General features: G+C 35.9%; 1 protein-coding gene across 3 annotated transcripts in view; it reads left to right on the forward strand.

The window, feature by feature from the left end:
• Window positions 1–22,483, forward strand: part of Mdga2 (MAM domain containing glycosylphosphatidylinositol anchor 2) — a 793,868-nt gene that overhangs the window by 692,470 nt on the left and 78,915 nt on the right. For all 3 annotated transcript variants that reach the window (XM_042260511.2, XM_076550567.1, XM_076550568.1), the window contains exon 10: window positions 19,103–19,251. In XM_042260511.2, coding sequence (XP_042116445.1) covers window positions 19,103–19,251 — 149 coding nt within the window. The remainder of the gene's footprint in view (window positions 1–19,102; window positions 19,252–22,483) is intronic.

A 22,483-nucleotide genomic window follows, 5' to 3' on the forward strand; every position in this document is an offset into this window, starting at 1 on the left:
GTTGTGTCTTCCTGATGTTCAGTGAGATAGTGAGAGTTCTCATGACTCAGCCAAGCTGTGCATACTGTTTGTTCTTGTCTCCTGTAGAGCTAATGGAACCAGGTTACAGCTAACAGTCAGTAGAGCAAAGCAATCTGGCAGATTGATTTAACCTACGAAAGGCATCCGTTTTATATGTTGGTTTATGTAACTCATCAACAAAGATCTAGCAATGCCTCCGTATTAAAATGTCATCACAATTTCACCAGACAGACAAGAGGAGAATTCTCCTGAAGCTTGATTATGGAGAAGGGAAAGTGCCTGTGTGCCGCCGATTCTATCAAGAGTTAAGAAATTAAGGAAGACATGGTTTTACTCCTTTTAAATAGAAAGGACCCTGTTATTTGTAATAAAATACAGCACTGGTTTATGAAATCCCAAAGAGTTTGTTTATCAAATATTTTAGGTGCTAATCCTGTATACTTAGTAATCAGGATGACAGTTCTAAGTGATTTCTAGTGTTGTTTCTAACTGCTCTCTCTATGTAATTCTTAAATAGCTTCTTGTGATGATGATTCTGTTTAAATTTGCATGTGTGAGGCATATCAGACATTAAAATCACACACCAAAAGGAAAAGCTTTCAGTTTAACTTTTGATGAGCTATATAAAAAATGTAGATGATGGTATCACATGAAAACATAAGCCCAGGTAATTGTTACTCTAGTTTATATGACATAAAAATTAAAAGTAATATTGTTTTCATATTTAGCCTGGAAAGGGAAAACAGAGCACCCTCTGGCTTCCAGAAAATACATCCAATTAGAATTATAAAACAATTAAGAATTTAATATTTGGAAATAATTTTAGATTTTTTTAATTTAATAAAGAAATATATTATTCTTTTCAAAAAGTTACCCAATGCAAGTAGTCAGCCTGTAGCATTATGCAGAATGAGCAATCTGTATATACATATATATTTAAATAAAAAGAGACCAGAGGCCATGAATTTAACAGCAAGCAAGGGCAGATGGACCATGGGAAAGATTAGAGGAGGAAAGGGAAAAATGATGTAATTATATTTTAATTAAAAAATTTTAAAGGTAACATTAGACATGCAGTGCATTTTTGTTGGCTTACCCATTATTATAATTGTATGAAGACTATGTACCAGTGTATTAACTAAGGAAATTTTTACAATCCTGAAAATATTTAATAAGTTTTTGTGGGTACATAATAAATATGATATGCTAGATTAGATACTTGAAATATAAAAATACTCTCTAAGCCTTAGACAGTTTTATAACTGCATAATTTTATTTTCTTCCTGTTTTATTTGTTAGGACCATCTAGTCTTTGGGATACTCTAATAGTACTTTACCTGATCTTTTTCACTCTTTCCTGGTTTTAACTCCATGTCTATATTCCTGGGATTTATTTTCCTAGAAATTGCTTCTTACAGTTATACAAGAAATACTGGTGCTCTTTATGTCTTGTGAGATACAGAAAAGTTTCATTGCCATCCTCATTCAAACCTCACAAAAAGTCTAAAGATTATCTCTACCTCAGTTCTACAAGATACTTCAAAGTCACTTCGAATGGGATAACACTGCATAACAGATTACATCTTTCTAGGAGTTTGTTCCTTTGTTTTCATGACATTATTTTATGAAATACTAGTCCTGTGTGTTCTAGACTAGCCTTTGTATACTATGGTGATGTCTGCACATCAGTCAGCTGGCAGCATGTAGGCTGTGATTTATATTATAGTAATTGGTGTATTAATATATTAATTATACAAAGCACCTAAAAATGTCAATAATCTCCAAGTAACCGTAATTAGGATGGAAATGGGAAATTATTTCACTCTGGTTACTACCTGATGTATTACTTCTGCAACTAATATAAGGACTCTGTTGCAGAGCTCTGTGAACTAGGACCTCTTCCATCCTGTTGCTCAGCCACCATCAAATCCACATCCCATTACCTAATGGCTTCTGGCATCCTAATAATTTTTCCTCACTTCAGATGAAAGTGGAATCTAATTCTTTTCGAGGCTTTTCCAATAATTATATATGCCTCATTATTGAAAGTAGCTTAATCATTGCTATACCTGTCATAAATGCTGTGGTTACTGACTTTATTATGAAATGAGTAAGTCACACTCCATCTCTCTATATGTTTAAAGATTCTACCATTGAAAACACTGCAATGAAATTGATTGAGATTGTTAAGGAAAATTTTGCTTCTATGGTTTATCTTTGTAATTACTCTGCAATTGTTGTTAATCAGTTATGTCTTACTGTTTAAAAACAAAATATTGGGCCTTTATGTCCCATAGGAACAGACATGTTTAGTGTCAGATGATTTTTAAAGATAGGAAGTTCAACCAGGGATTCTTAAGAGATTTTACTGGTAAACAAAATGTAAACAAACTCACTATGTTACTTTTCACCTTCACATACAAATTTTACAGTTTGAAACAATACAAATCTAGTATAATGCAATTTCTGTATGTCAGTACTCTAACATTTCTCTTTTCTGGAATATACTATGGAATATACTCATATCTTGAGGTGAACTATGAAGGAATCCTTACCATACTTCTTTGTTTTATTAGAATAGTGTCCTTTGCAGGTGATAGTGGTGCACATCTTTAATCCCAACACTCAGGAGGTGGAGGCAGGTGAATCTCTGAGTTCAAGGACAGTCTGGTCTATAGTGTGAGTTCCGGGACAGCCAGGCCTACACAGAGAAACCCTGTCTTAAAAAAAAAAAAAAAAACAGCAACAAAAAGAAAAGAAAAAACAGTGTCCTTGTAGTAATAAATATTAGAGACTTTACCATTTGCTGCCTGGGGCTAGAGGTTACACTTGGTCCCTGGAAAAAATGCTTTCATAACCTAGAAGCTAGCTTAATAAATCCTTTTCCACGTGGGATTCTCCTAAATAGCCATGTGATCCACCACCCAGCAAGAAGGAAGACTCTTTAGCTCAGACCCTCCAAGTAGAATCTGATATAATATACAGAATCACAGAAGCTTTATTCCATCCTCTTTGTACATCACATTAGTCTGGGAGTAGGAAAAAAATCATAGTTTAGTATTACACTCAGCAGTAGAAAATTATCCAAAGGTGTAGTTGGAAGTCATCTTTCAATTTGTCTACTACCCATAGCACCATTTATCATCAGGAGTACCTTCTGAATACAGTCGTCTCCGAATCAAATTCTTGGATCTATTGTAGTATTTAACTAAGGACTTCCTTCACTGTATAATCTCTTTCAACATTCATGCTAAATAAGCTAATAGCTACCAAGAAAAGTGCAGCTGTGACTATTTAATTTTCTCTCTCGTTTGAAGTGTTTGTTCTAGGATTGTGTATCCTTAACTTTTCTTTTGGTAAATTACAGGATTGACATTAAAACTACCATTTTCTTTCATGTTCAGTATCAGCGTATCGGCCACAGCTGAACTGAAGAAATAAGGATCGGGTGAGGCACTTTAGGAGTGTAGGGTCTCATTCAGTCAGGTAAAGCACGGAGGATAGTTGGAGACAGTAATGCCCCCTAAGATGGGTTAGAGTGTTCTCGAACTTCTTTGACTGGAAAAGTAAAGGAGAAGAAATAAAACCCAAGCAAATTTGATTCCAGATACAATTTTAAAATCTGTTCTTTTTTTTAAAAAATTAATTTATTTTTTAAGGTTTTTTTTTTTTTGCATTTTACATACCAATCCCAGTTCCCCCTTCCACCCCTTCTCCCACCCTCCCACCTCCTCCAGTTCTACCCCCCATCCACTCCTCAGAGAGGGTAAGGCCTCCCTTGGGGAGTCAACAAAGTCTGGAATACTAAGCTGAGGCAGGACCAAGCCCCTCCCCCCTGTGTCAAGGCTGAACAAAGTATCCCACCCCAGGGAATGTGTCCCAAAAAGCCATTTCATGAACCCGGGATAAGTCCTGGTCCCACTTTCAGGGGCTCCCCAAACAGATCTAGCCACATAACTGTAGCCCACATTCAGAGGGCCTAGTTTGGTCCCATGCATGTTCCCCAGATGACAGGCCAGAGTCCATGAGGTCCCATCAGCTTGGGTCAGCTGTCTGTGGATTTCCTCATCATGATCTTGACCTCACTTGCTCCTATGATCCCTCCTTCCTCTCTTCTACTGAAGTCTAGGAGCTCAGCCCAGTGCTTGGTTGTGGATCACTGCATTTGCTTCCATCAGTTACTGGATGTAGATTCTATGATGACAATTAGGCTATTCACCAATCTGATAATCATGTACCCTCTCCATTATTGCTCAGAGTCTTAGTTGGTGTCATTCTTGTGGATTCCTAGGGATTTCCCTAGCACCTGATTTCTCCCTAATCCCCTAATAATTCCCTCTACCAAGATATCTCTTTCATTGCTCTCCCTCCCTGTCCCTCCATCTACTCTGCCATCTCAGTTGCTCCTGTTCCCAACCTTGTCCCCTTCGCTTCTATGCCCCTCCCAGTTTGCCCAGGAGATATTAACTACTTTCCCCTCCTGGGGCCCTCCATGTGTGTCCCTCTTAGGATCCTCCTTTTTACCTAGCTTCTCTGGGGTTTTGGATTATAGCTTTGTTATCCTTTGCTTTGTGTCTAATATCCATTTAAGTTCTTGTTTTATAGTTCTGCATTTAATTAAAGTGACCAGATAAAAATATATCTTGCTCTTTGGCATTGCATCTTTTAACAGTATTCTGTTAAGTATAGAATTCTTATAAATAAATAAAAATGATCAATTTAAGATTGTGCAAAAACTATTCATAACTTTTGGAAGAATAGAAAATTTAAACTTTGAAAATAAAGAATAATTTCCAGTTTTATTCATTATAATAACTCTAAAAGAAAAAAATCATTGTCAAATATTTTACAGGGCCAGAATGCTGATTAACATACTAGAATTCTATTTAGAATGGATAAAATAAACTAATGGTTTTCAGTGTTTCTTCCATTACCTGATTAGATAACCATTAAATAGAAAATAAGAATATTTCTTAGTAGTTCTTAAAGTACACTATTTCTCCATATATGGTGTGATTCCACACACATCCTCTTCAAAAAAGATGCGACCATCTTTTTTTGAATGATAGTTCAAAAAGTCTGGGATATAATAGTCTTTTTTAGGCATGGCTTAATAATAACTGTTTTAGAAATACTAAAGGAATTTTTGATAATCAATTTAAATAAAATGTGGGTAGGTCCATGAATCTCAAAAATTATTAAATAAAATTATAATATAAGCTTTCAAGATTACTATGATTACTTAGAAAAATTACCAATACATACACAAGAATTATAGATTCAAGTTTATACAGCATTTTAAGAAATTTTTCTCTCTCTAGGAAACATCATGAGGTACACATATTTCATATCATACCTGAATTAGAGCTTCAACTAATTTTAAAAATTATTATTACAGAAACAACATGGTTTCTTAAATACTCTATATAAAACTATTTTTTATTTTTATTTTAAAATTTTGTGCTTTCTCCAAGGAAAGATGAGTTCATGTCATGGTGTCCAAACACTGAACTTGCCAGGATGCAATAAGGGTAATAATTGTTTGAATTTAACAATTAAGGTAAATTCGAAAGCGATAATTATCAGGTCTTGAAATTTGGTCCCAACATAGAAGAAGGGCTCTGTGACAGACATTTTTGCTCAAAGAAAAATTGGTCACTTTATCTTGAAACTACTAAGACTAAGAGAGCTTGTAATTCATATATACAGAAACAGGGCAAAAGAGCATGAACTTGAGATCCTCTTCCATGGACTTTGTGTCACCACTAAAATCTGTATGTTAAAGCTCAAACTCTATGGGAGTTTGGGCCTTTTAGGAGGTAATTAGGGTGAACTAGAGGCATGAGTGGGTAGAATGGAAATTTTCTGGCACAGGTGGAAATGACCTAGGGTTCAGAGCTGCTGGATACTCAGAATCACCAAAGGTCCTCTGGAAAGAGTGGCTTTGAGGTCACTGTCTAACACCAAATAAATGTTAATGGTGAAGATACTTACAAGAGTGACTGAGGAGAGGGCACACTCTATTAAGAATTTTCCAGTACAGTAAAACGTTAAACTGGGGGAAACTCTCAAGATAAAAGATTTAGTAAAGAGAGAGTCAATAGTTGACAAATTAGAGAACCCTACAATTTATACATACTTTCCTGGTCCAGAGAGAGGGTCATGTTTAGTGTTATGAAGTGAGGGATGTTTGAGGCACCGCTTTGCTAATCTCTGACTTCGGCTCTTTGAATCTTGACCTCAACTATGAGCCAGCCATCAGGTACTGCCTGGTGTTGCTGTATTTGACCCTGCAGATGCCTTAAGCACTGTGGATTAAATTTAAATTAAGTCCTCTTTGATCTCACAGCTACCAGGAAGAAGCTGCAATGTTCATGTTCATCTCTCTGTCTACAGGATAGTTTGGGGTGGAGACAGGCTTATCAGAAGCCATCGTTACTTATAATTTAGTTTATTAGAATTAGCCTGATTAGAAACTATGTATTAAGGCAGGCGGTGGTGGGGCGCGCCTTTAATCCCAGCACTCGGGAGGCAGAGGCAGGTGGATCTCTGTGAGTTCGAGGCCAGCCTGGGCTACAGAGTGAGTTCCAGGACAGGCTCCAAAGCTACACAGAGAAACCTTGTCTCGAAAAACCATAAATAAATAAATAAATAAATAAATAAATAAATAAATAAATAAATAAGAAACTATGTATTAAAATCACAGACATGTAAGAAGCAATGGTGCCTACTATGTATTTCCCAAAGGGAAAATGTCTCACTTCAGTTGGCCATCCTGCCCACCGTTCACCAGAGCCTTGCTTCTTAAGAGCCTGATTTTCTCTTATCAGGAGCAGTCTTCTATATCATAGCCAGCCACAAGCATCTTTGTTGTTTATCAATGGTGTTGCTGGCTTTGCTGTTTTCACTCTTACACTCCATTTTTACCTTAATATCCTTTCCCACTTTAGCATCTGTGGGCAACTTGCAGTTTTCACCCAGACCCGTTTCCTTTCCAGTCTCAAATGAGTCAAACCTTGACTCAACAATAAACTACAATAAGTAATCATAAGTCCATATTTATAACAATGCTAGAGTTAAAATACAACATTTGTGAAGTGGAATGAATATAGATCTCAAAGAGTATGATGAGCGGTATAATATGGATTACAACAAGAACTGAAAATTAAAATAGCATAATGTGAGCCATGAAAAGATTCCTAAGAAGTTTTTAAAATAGTACATGAAAGAAAATCAAGTATATTTGGGTTTATTCAAAACTGTACAGGAATGGGACAAAACATAAAAAGAATTCTAAAGGAAATGACAGACAAATTCAGTATTTTAATAATTACATTAAGTGTGAGTGAAATTATCATTCCAGGTAACTGTCAAAAGCTGGTAGGTTGAGTTCTTTGAAAAACAAAACTATTTGCATACTGTCATGTTTCAGAATCATACCTTAAAAATAAAGACACAAGCAAAGCATGAGGGATACATAATGGGCAAAACAGTAAGACATGAGAGATCTGACATGTCTCTGTACTTATTTACAAAGTAAATTTCAAGGTAATCAATAAGAATAGTTTAAAAGTCTCATTTAATAATTTGGAGAGGATTCTAAATATGTGTACACATTATAATAGAACTTTAAAATTCATAAGCTAAAACATTGTATGGAATAAATACTATATAATTATAGTTAACTATTTTAGTATCCATATATCAAAAGTTGTTATAGCGTGTAGACATAAAGTCAGTTGTTTTAGAAATATGAACTACTCCATTAAGCATATTCAATCGACTCATATTTATAGATCACTATAACATCTACAGGGAATGCTCAAATGACGTGGATAAAATTAATTAAACAACTTCTAAGATTGGAAAGAAAAAAATTAGTCTTCCTACATACCAATGCTATGCTGGAGGTTCATGAAACTTAAGAAATATAAGCAAGTAAATAAAAAGCATATGAACTGGAGAGAAAGAAGTATAAGTACATTTTCATAAGTCATGTTTTTATAGAAAACTGAATCTGTAAGAAAATCAATTTAAATTAATCACATAATTTAAGAATGGCATAATATAGGATTGTGTGAAATCAGTGGTTGTTTCTGTACATGGATGTCCCTTGGCATTTGTAGGTAATAGATTTCCATGGTCCCCACAGATACCACAGTCTGAATACTCAAATTCTTCATACAGAATGACAGTATTCACATAAAATATCTAGATGTCCTCTTGCATACTTCAATAACTAGTTACTTATGATACCTAGTGCAATGTACAGGATATGTAATAGTTGCTATGTAGCGTTCTTTAAGGAATAGTAACCAAAAAGGAATTTTATACATGTTCAGCACAAACAATTTTTCTTATATATTTTTAGTTCATGGCTACTTAAGTTTACATATTCAGTCTACGAATATACAAAGTCAGGTGTAATGACTATTTAGAATTGTCAGTTCAAAAATCTACTTCTAATGACATCCAAATGGAAATAAATATAATAAAAAGTATGTAACATACAAAACGAGAATTCCAATATATTTAAAATATTTAAAAAATAAGCTAAATAGTTCACATTATTCTTTGTTCTCTTTCATGGATGGAAAGAAAAGATATTACTTTGATGTATATTATTTCCAAACTTCTCTATGGATCAAAACATTTTTAATAAAACTCCCAACACGTTTTGTTTTGTTTTCTTTCGTAGGAAATCAAACATTTATTCTAGACTTTATATTATATCTGGTTATGTGAAGGAAAAGAAAAAACAAACAAAGTTATACTATCTCACAATAATGCCTCCTGTAAGGCCAATTCAATCAAAGTAGTATAGTTTTGAATAATAATAAATGAATACATCAATAGGATAGAGTACAGAGTACAGAAATGGGCTTCTAGGTTTACATATCTAGATTACTTGACAGTTTAAAAACACCAGCACAGTCTACTGGAGAAAAATAGTCTTCTTGGGGCAGGGAAGGCATTTGAGCATGGAAATGCTTGATGAATACGTATTAGGACCTAATTTTGGATCCCCCAAACCCATTTATAAATGCCAGTGTGATGGCGTGCATCTATAACCACAGGACTGGAGGTACAGAGATTAGCAAATCCTAGGAGCTCACTGGCCTTGCCAGTTCAGCCCAAACAGTGGACTTCAGGTTCAAGGAGAGAGACTGCTTCAAAAAATAAGCTAGAAAACAAAAGAGAAGATATCCTGACATCCACCTCTGGCCTCCACATGTATATGTGAACACACATGCACTTACACATGCACAAAAAAAAATATACCATACACACTCACCCCCATACACCCCCCGACACACACACACACACACACACACACACACACACACACACACACAAAGCTATTTCTTTGTATTTTTTTTTGGATATACTGTACTGGAACAACTGGATATCTATATTAAAAGTCCTAAAACAATAACTCACATTACATATAAGAATAAAACAGACTACAGATCTAATTATAAGGAAAAACCCTACAATACTCTGTAAGGGAAATCAAAACAAATTTGAAAAATATAAAGACTTTTCAAAACCAAAACAAAAGATCCAGTTATTAAAAAATTAGACTTTAATAAAAGTGCAGACTTCTATTGTTCCACAGATATTAAGAAATGAAAAAACAGGAAACAAAGAACCTAATATCCCAAGTATATAAAGAATTCTTATAACCCAATAAGAAAATATATAACTTAAAATTGTCAAAACCTTGAGTACACATTTCACAAAATAGCATATAATTGGCCAATACCTATATGAAAAAAACCATCACTATTATTGTGTATCATAGAAAAAAACTTAAACCACAATGAGGTCATACTACATGCACACATCAATTATAGTGACTAAAGCTTAAATGACTGGCAATGTCAAATGCTGAACACATCAAGTAACTGATTCTATCAGGTACTGAGGGTGATAATGCAAAATGGGATTAAGAGACAAAAACATCATGTGCCCTTATCAAATGACTCAGCAGTTACACTAGTTGATTATAGAACACTAGTGAAGGTGCATGTCTGCTCAGTGTCTGGGTAGTGCTACCTGTCATAGCACCAAATTTTGAGAAAACAAATATCCATTGACAGGGGAAAGTCAACAACTTTTGATCCATTTACATTTCACTTAGTCATAAAGACTTAAAGAACGAGCAACATACAGCAGTATGAATGGTATTTAAAGCAGTATAGTTATTGAAAAGAAAACTTACACTCGTGAGTATATTATATGAAAATTTTAACAGCTCACACTAATCTTTAATAGTAGAAAAAAATGAGTCTTGTTTCCCTAAGACTCAGTTCTTAAAAGTGATTTCAAAGGGGCAGGGTCTATGTCTTGCTTGAAGTATAGATTTTGAAAAAATATGTATTTTTTCCAAACTCATGAAAATTTGCACTTAAAATGTGTGCAAGGAAGAGACTAAAGGTGTCATTCAGTGGCACAGAGATAGGGTAGCTTGAGTGAGGTTCTGAATTCAACCCCCAACACTACAATAATGAAGTACATTATGCCTCAGTAAAGCACTACTGAGTACATGGATAATATTCAATTCACTAATTAATTGGCTTGAACATAGAAAATGCTTCACAATATCTACACTAATCATGTATATAAATTTTGAATCTATATTATTCTTATATATGATGCAAAAATACTTTATCTAATACCCTGTGTTCATTTTCTCTCTGAACTTGTATCAAACTCCTTCTTTTTAGGGACATTAAATGGGTTATTCTTTGTGGTAGTTTCCTTCTTCAAGATAACCCCTATTAATTTTTCCTCAGCTATATGCCCTGTTTCCAAAGACAGAATGACCTAATTGCCGGGGACCAGCCTCGGCACTTTTGGGGGTCTGAAGGATGGGATACCTGGAAGGCGCAATAACGACTCAGAGACAATGTTCGTGCAAGCTGACAGGTCACTTCAGGCTTCTGCAGTTGCTAAGTTTCTTTTTTCTTCCCTGGCTCCTCTTAGCTTCTCTTAGCTTCTCTAGCTTCTCTTAGTTTCTTTTAGCTTCTCTTAGCTTCTCTCAGCTCCTCTTAGCTTCTCTTAGCTTTTGCTACAGCTTCTTTTTAGCTTCTCTTACTTTAGCTTCTGCTTTTGCCCTGGTGACCCCAGTCTTTTATTAACATAAGTAAAGGGGGAACAGAAAGAAAAGGGGAAATCACCCAATACAAAATGTTCTCATGATTCCAAAAATTATTCTTAGAAAATCACCAATAAATTCTTCATCATCTTTTACTAAACACAGGAACTATCCCAGACTTAACACCAAAGCAAGCATAATCTATTTTTATTATTAATGATTATACAATCTTTTGATCACTTGACCCAAAGGCTAGCAACATGCAGTTTCACAAAAACGATAAAAATAAGAACAGTGGTCAATGTACCAGACAGTCATTTCCTTCTTACACAGCCTGCTCCAACCTCAAGACCCCTGTAGCTGCCTAAGTTCCTCCTCAGCCCTCTACAAACACTAAGCCCCATGACTGGTGGGCTACAATAACCTCAGACAAGAAATCTGTCCCTGCAAGTCAGCCACTTCTGTCCTTCTATATCCAACAATTCCAAGGAAGACCTAATCTAATTTATAGAGCTTCTATGAAAGGAAGCTCACCTTTCTTGGCAGCTCCTTTCAGTCTAGGAACCCAACAAAGTTTGCAGCAATCACTCCATCAACTGCCACATTATCTCTACACTCCTTCAGGAGGAATAAAAAGTACCTGAATTAAAGTTGCCATCTCCCGTTTTTGGTGGAGGCCACTATTTTCCTCCTATTCTAGGTTCCCACACTTTTAGTTTGTCATCCCATCTATATGTTACTCCAGCCATAGTCTTCAGCCAATACCCCTTAGGGTCTCAAGTTTTTTACACAATGCCCTTGGAATATCCTCAGAAACTGAATTATTCATCATGGCCAATTTAAGTCCAGTGTGTTGATACACATCATACCATGTGCTATAGTTGACCACACATTTGGTACATTTTATCCAAGCCTAAAAAGCTTCCCCAGGCTGCAGGTTCTTTCCCATGAACTGCATAACTGCCTTAACCCCATCCTGAGTGATCATCTCTGTATAATTTCCTGTAAAATTTACTTCACTCCTTTCCTGCATCACAGAAATCACCATTGATCTAGGAACACAGAACATGAAGATCAGATAGAAGAAGAAGACTAGTATTACAAGAAATATTTATATGGAGGAGGGCATGACATGTGCATGCCATAAAGCATGACCTTGGCACATGTAGGCATTTCTGCCTTGGCCCTCTAGAGGCACGCTAAGCAGAAGATCTGGAGGGAAAGACACTGAAGGTTTATGGTCCACAATCTCGGGTCCCCTTTTCTCCAATCTCTGCTGGCAGCACGTCAGTCATCTTATATGCCATCCCCGGCACCTAATAAATCAGCATCAAAAGACATGTAAAATTTAAATGAGAAAGATACGGATCAGATTATGTGTGATCACCATTTTGCAGGTGGACAATGCCATTGCTGTTCAGATGAAGGACAAACAGGTATCAGCAAAACTAATGAGGGTTAGGGATGTCAAACTCTTTGTCACAGCTTCCTTTTATATTTTGGAATCTGCATGAGATGCAATGTCTACAGGAATAAACGGTCTGAAATCTCAGTTTCCCCTGAGAAAAGAACATATATTTATTGGTGCCAAAGAAGGAAACAGCACTGGCTTTGAAAGTCCACACAAAAATGTGAATGTGTGTGTGTGTGTGTGTGTGAGAGAGAGAGAGAGAGAGAGAGAGAGAGAGAGAGAGAGAGAGAGAGAGAGAGAGAGAGAGGCAGTTGAAGCAAGCCAGGAAACAGCATTCCTCTATGGCCTCTGCTTCAGTTCCTGCCTTGAGTTCCTACTCTGACATCCCTCGGTAATAGGCTATAACCTGAGATTTCTGAGATTAAATAAACTTTTCCTCTCAATGTTGCTTTTTTGTCAGGGTGTTTATCATAGAAATAGAAACTGAATTTAGATACCATGTAAAAACCCTTATAGGAGCATTCATTTTCTCCAAAACATATAACTTGAATTAATAGAGTCAGTTTCATTACAACTCCCAAGAATTACTACATCTATGAATATGACTCTCAGAGCAGGATAAAGAAATGACTTAAAATTAAAAGGGTTTATTTCATCTTAAAAGTCCCAGGTTACAACCCATCACTAAGGCAAATCAGAGTAGGAACACAAGGCTGGGACCTGTACGTGTGATTAATGTAGATATTATGAAGTACTTCCCATGCTCAAGCAAACTTAGTTGGTGAATATCATCTATGTGCTTGGTAGTGTTTTATTGAGGTACTTAATGCTAAGCTGGAGCTTAAGAAAAAAGAGAGACTCACAGACATCTTCTAAACCTCCAATCATCTGCTTAATCATCTGGCATCTGTCCATCATCCCGAAGGATGTTTAATGGATGAGAAAATGACAGAACATGTTCCATGGACATGCCAAAAATTGGACATAAAGCAGTCAGGAGAGAGAGTCCCATGTCATAGTGCAGAACATGATGAGTCCTCTTTTTCCAGTGGAGAGGTTTTATGCATGCATGTGTGCATGGATACGTGTGTGTAGCGCATGCATGTGTTTGTGTGTGTGTGTGTGTGTGTGTGTGTGTGTGTGTGTGTGTGCTCATGTATGCATGTTGGATAGAATTGTAAGTTGAAGAAATTAATAATACATATTTCATTTTATAAATTATTTGGTTTCAAACAGGCTATAATCAAAGTCTTACAATCTCATGTTACCTGAGGGGAGATTTCTTGCTTGAGAAATCTCACATTATCCTAATAAACTTTGTATTAATTTTAAAATGCCATCAAGGCAGCACTTTCTAGAAGCCTTGAATCTGACTTTGGGCAAACACCTATTTCAAAGTAATAGCTAAACCAGAGATCCTTAGAAAAGTAACCAGAACTCTTAATTTGAAGCCCTTTTTTTTTATCCTGTTCTAGGAGTCATGTTCATGAATGCTGTAGTTATTCTTAGGAGTTGAAGCGAAATCGACTCTATTAATTCAAATTACATGTTTTGGAGAAAACAAATGTTCCTAGAAAAAAGGCAGCATGGCTTCTCTATAACTCTCAGGAACACTTCTCATTCCCTTTCTGCATGGTCTTTGTTGTATTCACACTCAGGGATGGACCACCCATGTGTGCAGCAGCAGCCCTTGTGGAGAAGTTAATGCTCACACCCTGAACATTCAGTTCTCTCAGTCTGAGACTGTCTAGGTCAGTTCATCCATCTGTTACCTTTCGTACACACCCCCCAGGCAATGGCCCCTGAATGCAAGGCTTTTAGGTATTTTGATACTAGTCAGTTTTAAGAAAATAAACAGCTTTGGGGAAAACTGGGTGCATTTATTGGCTGCTTATTATATATTCATTATTCCTGAGTTAAATGCTTAATAGAATATAAATAGTTCTCACTTGAGAGATTTATTTAGTCATTCCATCTCTTTAAAACTTCCTGAATTGATAATGCTTTCAGAAAATGATACAATATGGCAGATACAAAGAGTCCCAGGGACACAATAGTAATTTGTGTTCCTTACTTACAGAGGGGAGAATAAGTGGGCAAAGGGCCTTTTTCTATTAGTGACTATAACATTATTGCAGACTATTCACTAGCTTCTATATGTAAATTTGGGACATGATGGAGGGGTATAGCTCCTCTGTATAGATGCAGCTCCCATTTTATAGCATAGTTGATGATAACAGTGACAGAGTCTGGATTTTAGCCACCCCCCGCCCCATGTCTGGGCAAGCACACAAGCAGATGTGAGCAACCGTACCCAGAAGTACTAGTGACTGGAGCAGAAAGTAGTTGGACAGTAATCCAGAGCATTTTTTTTTTGATGTGGATAACTATTCCCTACATTCCCTATGTTGCTTAAGATAGCTTCTTTCTTTTGTTTAATACAAATTTGGAAACTAACTTGAGGATAATGTAATTCTAACTTCAACAGGTGTATTTTCTGTCTTATCTGTGGCAGAGGACTAAGTTTTGGTCTTCTTTTGTTTTGCTGTTGTTGGGGTTTTGGGTTTGTTGGTTTAGTTGGTTGGTTTGGTTGTTTGATTGTTTGGTTGTTTGGTGTTTTGAGACAGAGTTTCTCTTTTTAACAGCCCTAGCTCTCCTGGAATTCATTCTGTAGACCAGGCTGGTTTGAAATTCACAGAAATCTGCCTGCCTCTGCCTCCTGAGTGCTGGTATTAAAAACATGCACCCCAAGAGTGCATGTGTTTTATTGCATACACTCTTGACATTCTATGATGGGGCTGTCACTGCTTTCCCTATTATATAATTATAAGATGACTCTGGTTCACAATCACTTTACAGATGTTTAGGTTCTACTGAAAATACACATGCTGAGACCAATAGATCCTGTTATTTTAAAGTTTGTTCTTAATCAGTGTGTTACCAGTGCTAGTGCTAAGTTTACCATGGATTTTAATAACATGTTATTATACTAATCAATACACATTTGGGAAGTTTTAGATTTACTATTTTTGGTTTGTATTTTAAATGATCTCATCGCTTTCATTCTGATAATTATCTTACTTCCCATTCAATTAATTGTTATAATGGGGTACTTTTCAAACTGGGAAATAAAAATCGGAGCATATGCTAAAGTTTTTTCCCCTGCTTATGTGGAAACTGTGGATAACTTTAAAACAGCTGAAATATAAGTTAAATATTCAGCACCTAATCATATAAAATATGGTTCCTCATTGTTCAGCCCTGGGCTATTATTACGTCCCCTTCAAGCACACAGGCATTGTTTCAGCCATCAAACTGGGTACTGATGAAACAGTTTCCTTAGAAGTGCATAGTTTGGTAAAGAGGATGAGGACCACATCTTAGATCCATGAAAGACTTGTGGTCATTTTAAAAATGTTATCCTCCTCTTGCTCACTCAGCACAAAGAATAATATTAGTATCAATGGAAGTGTCAATTATTATTTCAGAGATGGCCCAACGGTGCCTCTTTCATTCTCTATTGTACAACTTTATCAGTTTTAATATATTTTAGTATAATTTTTGTTTCATGTTTCTATTATCATATGGCTAATACTGCTGCAGTATTAGCCTGCCTTCATTGGCCTTCCTGGCCACACATAGTAGAATATTTTTTTGTGTGCTTGTTTTGGTGGATTTTGAAATCACAGTCATTAGAACAGGGCAGGAGGATTTGTATTGGAAGTGTTCTGTCTTTTAGGTTGAGAGCATGTTTGTTCAAGCCAGTGAGACCTTGGCTTTCCTATGTACTCCCTCAGAATCAGTAACAGAGGATATTTTTTTTTATTCACAGCAATGTTCTTACTCCTTAATGGTGAGTCACAATCTCTTTTTAGAACACAATATGGCAAGGTTCTACTTTCCGCTGATCTTCTCACATGTGGTGATATCACTTCCACAGTAGTGTCATATCCCTGGACCTAAATATGCAACTCAACTGAGTATAAAACCCAACACTTCCTCTTCTCACAGACTGTTATTCATTGTTTTGTTTTTAATCTGTGTTCTTTGACCTCTGAAGAATTTTTGTTTGTTTGTTTGCAAGTTTAAGCATACTTTGGCAAAGTTATTTGTTATAATATAAACCAACATTCTTGGGTACAAATGTAAGAGTAGTTAGTGTTTTAGCTAGCTATGTCATATTAACAACTCATCATGGTTTATTCTGGTGGGAATTTCTCTTTTCAATATTTTGGTACATGAAGTGAAATAGACCTATGTAAGTTCTTTAATGATTCCTCAACAAATGAAATTTAACTGGCATCCCTCATACATATTCATATGTATTCTGTAATTCCTTCCTTTGCAATGGTAAATTTGCATATTTGTTTATCTTCCTATAGCTTCTTTTCTGAAATATTGACTTTACAGAGCATATATTTACTCTTGACCACTATCACTCCTTTTCCCCTTTGTATTTACATACATATGCAAGGTTAGCATTATTAGTCAGTTCATATAACCTAACACATTTTAATTCTTTAAACGTTGATGATAACTACAGTACATTTATTTGTAGCTTTAGGCTTGAAATTTTATTTTCAAATCTGTGTTATCATTTAAAAGGATTTTTTTTTACAAATGTAATGTTCATATTATTATATAAATTCTATGCAAAATTCTGAGTACTACAATTACTTCTACCTGTATATTTTAGGAATGTTTTAAAACCTAAGATCTATATATTGACATGCATAGTGTTTCTAAAAAAAATGATCTCAAAATTTAGATAGTGGATATAGATCTAGGTCAGCTAATCTAAAAATTTCAAACTGGAACATGCATAAAAATAAGACTAGAATATAAAAAAGTAAGAAAATATTCTTTGCATTCTCACAAGAACTAAAAGAAAATGCATGCTCTACAAACAGGAAAGAAATGTTGGGAATTCTTTCTCAGTTCAACCAGCAGATGTCATGTTTGGGTGTCAGTGCCCAAAACTGTATTCCTGTCATGACTATGTGTATATTACAAATGAAAGAGAATAAATATAGAGTATCAAGGAAGACATTTCATGTGTGTTTTTAAAAACTATAGAATATCTATAAACACGACAGCATTTATTACCAACAAATACTATTTATGTACCATGTATATCTTACCTCCTCTTTAATCCTTAGATAGCATAATTATTCAATTAAAAGGAAGTATTATCAAACTTTATTTTTAAATCAAAATTAAGATCTTACTGTGTCTTATTATTTGTTTGTATCATTATTATTTTTGCACACCATTGATATTTCTGCTCTAACTCAGCATTCCTTCATCTGTCATATGAGCTATTCAGTTATCTCAGAAATGTTCTGACAAACTGCTCCAGGAAAATTATAAGCAATTCAATTTATTCATAGAATGACTTCACTTTTAGTTAGTCACAAAGTAACATCATAATACCATAACAATTGTCATGAATTGAGCAGATTAAAACAATAAAATCTATTCTCACTGAATACTATGGTCAGAAGTCCAAGATGAGTATGAAAAAAAGCCAAGGCCAACACCAAGACAAAATTAATTCTGGGTTTCACAGGACAATTAAAAAGAACCTACATACACTATACACTACTGATGTTAGGACTTTAATACATGTTACCAGAATTCAGATATTTAATGCACTTTCTTTAATTTTACTAGCAAATTGGAGAACATTGAATTCCTCTCATATGTAAACACCAAGGAAGTTCTTCTGGGTAATGAATATTTTGCTTAATGTTTCCAGTTTCACTAATTTGTTGTGGGATTGGAGCTTGATAAAAGTATTTCATATTGATTCTTCCAAGTTTTAAAGCTTTAAATCTTATCTTTTAGACATACTTACTAAAGGAAGCACAAACACAAGTTTTCTTTTTATCAGCCCCCCCCCAAAAGAAGTTGATCATGTGTCTCCTACTGCACCTCTTTGATGATACTTTTCATCATTTTTTTTCACTTTTCTTTCTCTTCTGTGCTTACTCTCTCAAATTCAATAGCTCTTATCTTCTCATTGTTTTTATCCATGGATTGTATCAGTTCTCAGAACTTAATTTTCTTTTCTCAGCGTTCGATCTCTTCAGTAATCCCCTCATTCTTGGCACTCTAATTTCTATGAGTATGCCTTAAGCTGGCAAGACCATACCTCCAATTCTTACTGCTCCCTTATTCCAGTCTTGTTAAACCCTACTACATACTTGATATGTCCAATTTATCACTCAAGTTGTTTAAAAACTTATCTTCCTGAATATCTCTCCAAAAATCCAATTTTTCAATAGCTCTCTGTTTCTGCTGGTAGAAATTTCATTCTCACGGTTGCCTAGCCCATAACTTTGGCTTTGTCCTTGACTCTCCTTTTCTCATCCTGCCAGCCAAGTCAACCCTTCATGTATCTATTCTCAAAACCAAGCAGGAAATGGCTTTAACTTTAATAATAAGACTTTTCAGGTAGAAAAGTTCCTTATGGAAGATGGAACATAAAGTCATAAGGCCAAGAGAACAGTGCGTTTGTTGAAGGTCTGATGTGTCCGCAGTCACACTGAGTCACTTTCTGCTTCCAGGAAAGGCCTATGCCCCAGAGTTCTATTATGACACCTACAACCCTGTGTGGCAAAACCGACACCGCGTGTATTCCTACAGTCTGCAGTGGACACAGATGAACCCCGATGCAGTGGATCGGATTGTTGCATACCGCTTGGGTATTCGGCAGGTAAGAAGTTTAGTACCTGTCTTGATTTGCTTTTGCTTTCTTTCTTGTTATCTCTTGTTGAGACTTTGATGTTGTCATTTTTTTATTCATATTTTCAATGTACTACAGAATTTTTTTAATTTCTAAATTCTATTTTATTTTATGACAATATTGCTTCACAGAGACTGCTCAGAATTAATTACCAATCTTTAAAATTAATCTATGCATTTTCTATTATTGCAGTAAACCTATTAAAGTAATATCCTTTGAGCCCATTGAAGGGATCTATCTCTAGATGTGTTCAAGAAATTACATTGTACAAAAGGAATTTAGGAGGGTCTTGTGTATACTTGATTGTATGAATTCATTGCCCTAGTCCTAAGATGCTTTGTATATTTTTACTTGAGGGTTCAAGCTATATACAGAATGTTTTAAAAGTTAGTATGCCTGAAGAATACAAATAATTTAGAAAATTAAAGGGTAATAAAGTAAATTATTCTAATTTAGATGAAGATTATGAATTGTATTAAAAAATTTATATATTCTTTTACACAAACACTGTGAAACTCAATGCTTGTTTATATCACTGACAATTTTGAAATTATATAGAGGTCTTCAACTTGTTTCATGTTAGAGAAATATTTTCTGTGTGAATGTTTCTACATGGCAAAATACTTTGAAACAAAATTTGAATCACATATAGATTTGTAGTACATGATCCAATTCCTTAACAAAAATCACAGAATGAAAATCTGAGTTGGGACAATAACAGAAAAAATTTGCTTTGGAGATCAACTGCTTAAGGCGTGTCTTAGTTAGGATTCCTTCTATTGCTGTGAAGGGACACCATGACCATGGCAGTTCTTATAAAGAAAACATTTAATTGGAGTGGCTCACTTACAGTTTCAGAGGTTCAGTCTATTATCATCATGGCAGAGAGCATGGTGGTATGAAGGCAGACATGGGCTGGAGCTGAGAGTCCCACATCTTTCAGTTAACAGGAAGCTTGGGCCAAAGAGAGCTCAAAGCCCACCCCCACAGTGAACCACTCCCTCCAACAAGGCTGCACCTCCTATTAGTGCCACTCCCTTTTGGGGTCATTTTCTTGCCAACTAAAATTCCTATCAACCTATCCAGCTGTTACCATAAAACTCTTCATTTTATCTTGTTCACATCATTTATAAGAAAATATCTAGTAATGCAAGGATCAAAGTAAGATTCATTATACATTATATATTCTTATACCAGACTTTTTCTTTAGGGCCACCAACCGGCTCCCAAATCATGACATGGACACTTATTACTAGTTTGTAATGCTTGGCCTTAGCTTCGCTCTTTTCTGGCCAGTTCTTTTAACTTAAATTAACCTGTTTCTCTTTATCTACCTTTGCCTCAGGGCTTTTTATTTTCCCTTCCTTCTGTTTATCTTACTGCCACTGCTTCTCATGTCTCCCTGGCTGGCTGGCGGCTGCCTGTCTTCTTGTCCCTGGTGTGTCTCTCTCTTTCACCCTCATTCTCTTCTTCTTTCATTCTTGGTCTCAATCCTCACTTCATCCTCCTACTTATTCTCTCTGCCTGCCAGCCCTGCCTATCTCTCTCTGCCTTATTGGCTATTCAGCTTTTTAGTAGACCAATCAGGTGCCTTAGGCAGGAAAGGTAAAACAGATGCAACACATCTTTACATAATTAAACAAATGCAGCATAAACAAATGTAGCACACCTTTACATCGTTAAAGTAATATTCTGCAGCATAAACAAGTGTAACACATCTTTACAAAGTTAAAATACTATTCTGCAGCATAGTCTCATCAACATTGGGTTTAATCTCAGAAACGTAAAATCATGCAAACACAGGGGCATTTGATCGACACAGCATTCTTATCTAGGTTATCACAGTTCAGTGATCAGCTGATCCCAGCCCGGTCAGAACCTGTCTCTTTCAGTGTCATCACATTTACAGGGGCAGCTGGGTATTCCCAGGTCCATTTCAAAATAGTGTCCTGCTTCTTCCAATTGTGTGCTTTTCCTTAATGAGGTTGATTGTAGCTGAAGGTTTTTTGTGCTCACCTGGCACCAAGGACCCCATAGCCACTTATAAAATAATCACTCAGAAGCTTATATTAATTAAAACTGTTTGGCCATTAGCTCAGGCCTACCATTAACTAGGTAGGCCTTACTTTTAACTTACATTTAATACTACCTTACATTTAAACTAACCCATAATTTTTATTTATGTTTAGCCACGTGGCTTGGTACCTTTTCTCATTTTTACCTTCACATCTTGCTTCCTCTTTGTCTGGCTGGCGACTCCTGACTCTTCCCAGCATTCTCTTCTCTGCTTGCCCCACCTATACTTCCTGTCTGGCTACTGGCCAATCAGCACTTTATTTATTAACCAATCAGAGCAACACAATCACAGCATACAGAGTGATATCCATAACAGTTGATCAACACAAGACATTTCAGACTAACACATCTTCCCCCCCCCCCCAGCTGACAGAGTTACCATTTCTATAGCCTTGCTTTCTAAACAATTACATTTATTTATTTATTTGGTATGTATGTGCAGAAATGCTCACACAGGAGACTGTATGCAGAGGTCAGAGAACAGCCTGCCGAAGTCACTTCTTTCATTCTGCCCTGTGGGTACAGGAGGTCAAACTCAAGTTGCCAGGCTTGGAGGCAAGCACCTTTACCTACTAAACCATCTCACAGGTCCCTTTCTATATTCTTAACATAGTTCTCAGTTAAAAGTATTTTCTCTTGGAAGCATCTTAGACCATTTTGTTTTTCACACCTCCTTGTCTTTTTATTTCAAGTCCTTACACATTGTTTAAACTTTCATATTCATGTCTTACTACATACTCATATACAAATGTGTACATTTAAACATACAGACCTAAAAACAAATGGTTATTTGTAAGAATAAATTTACTTTTGGTATCCTTCCCTGCTTTATTTCAGAGAGCTATTGTTTTGTTGTTGTTTCAACGTATGTGGGTGTTTTGCCTGCATGTGTGTCTGTATACCATGCCAGAATCTGGTGCCCATAGAGGCCAAAAGAGAGTGCCAGATCCCTTGTAACTGGAGCTATAGACAGTTATGAGCTATTATGCAGGTCCTGAGGCTCTAACCCATGTCCTCTGGAAGAGCAGTCAGTGCTTTTAACCACTGGGTCTTCTGTTCAGTCACACAAATGTATTTCCAATGTTAAAGTCAGAACTTTATCTTCAGTTTCTGACTGCATTTATAT

The sequence above is a fragment of the Peromyscus maniculatus genome, chromosome 14 (genome assembly GCF_049852395.1).
Source record: "Peromyscus maniculatus bairdii isolate BWxNUB_F1_BW_parent chromosome 14, HU_Pman_BW_mat_3.1, whole genome shotgun sequence".
In the NCBI taxonomy this organism is placed as follows: domain Eukaryota; kingdom Metazoa; phylum Chordata; class Mammalia; order Rodentia; family Cricetidae; genus Peromyscus; species Peromyscus maniculatus.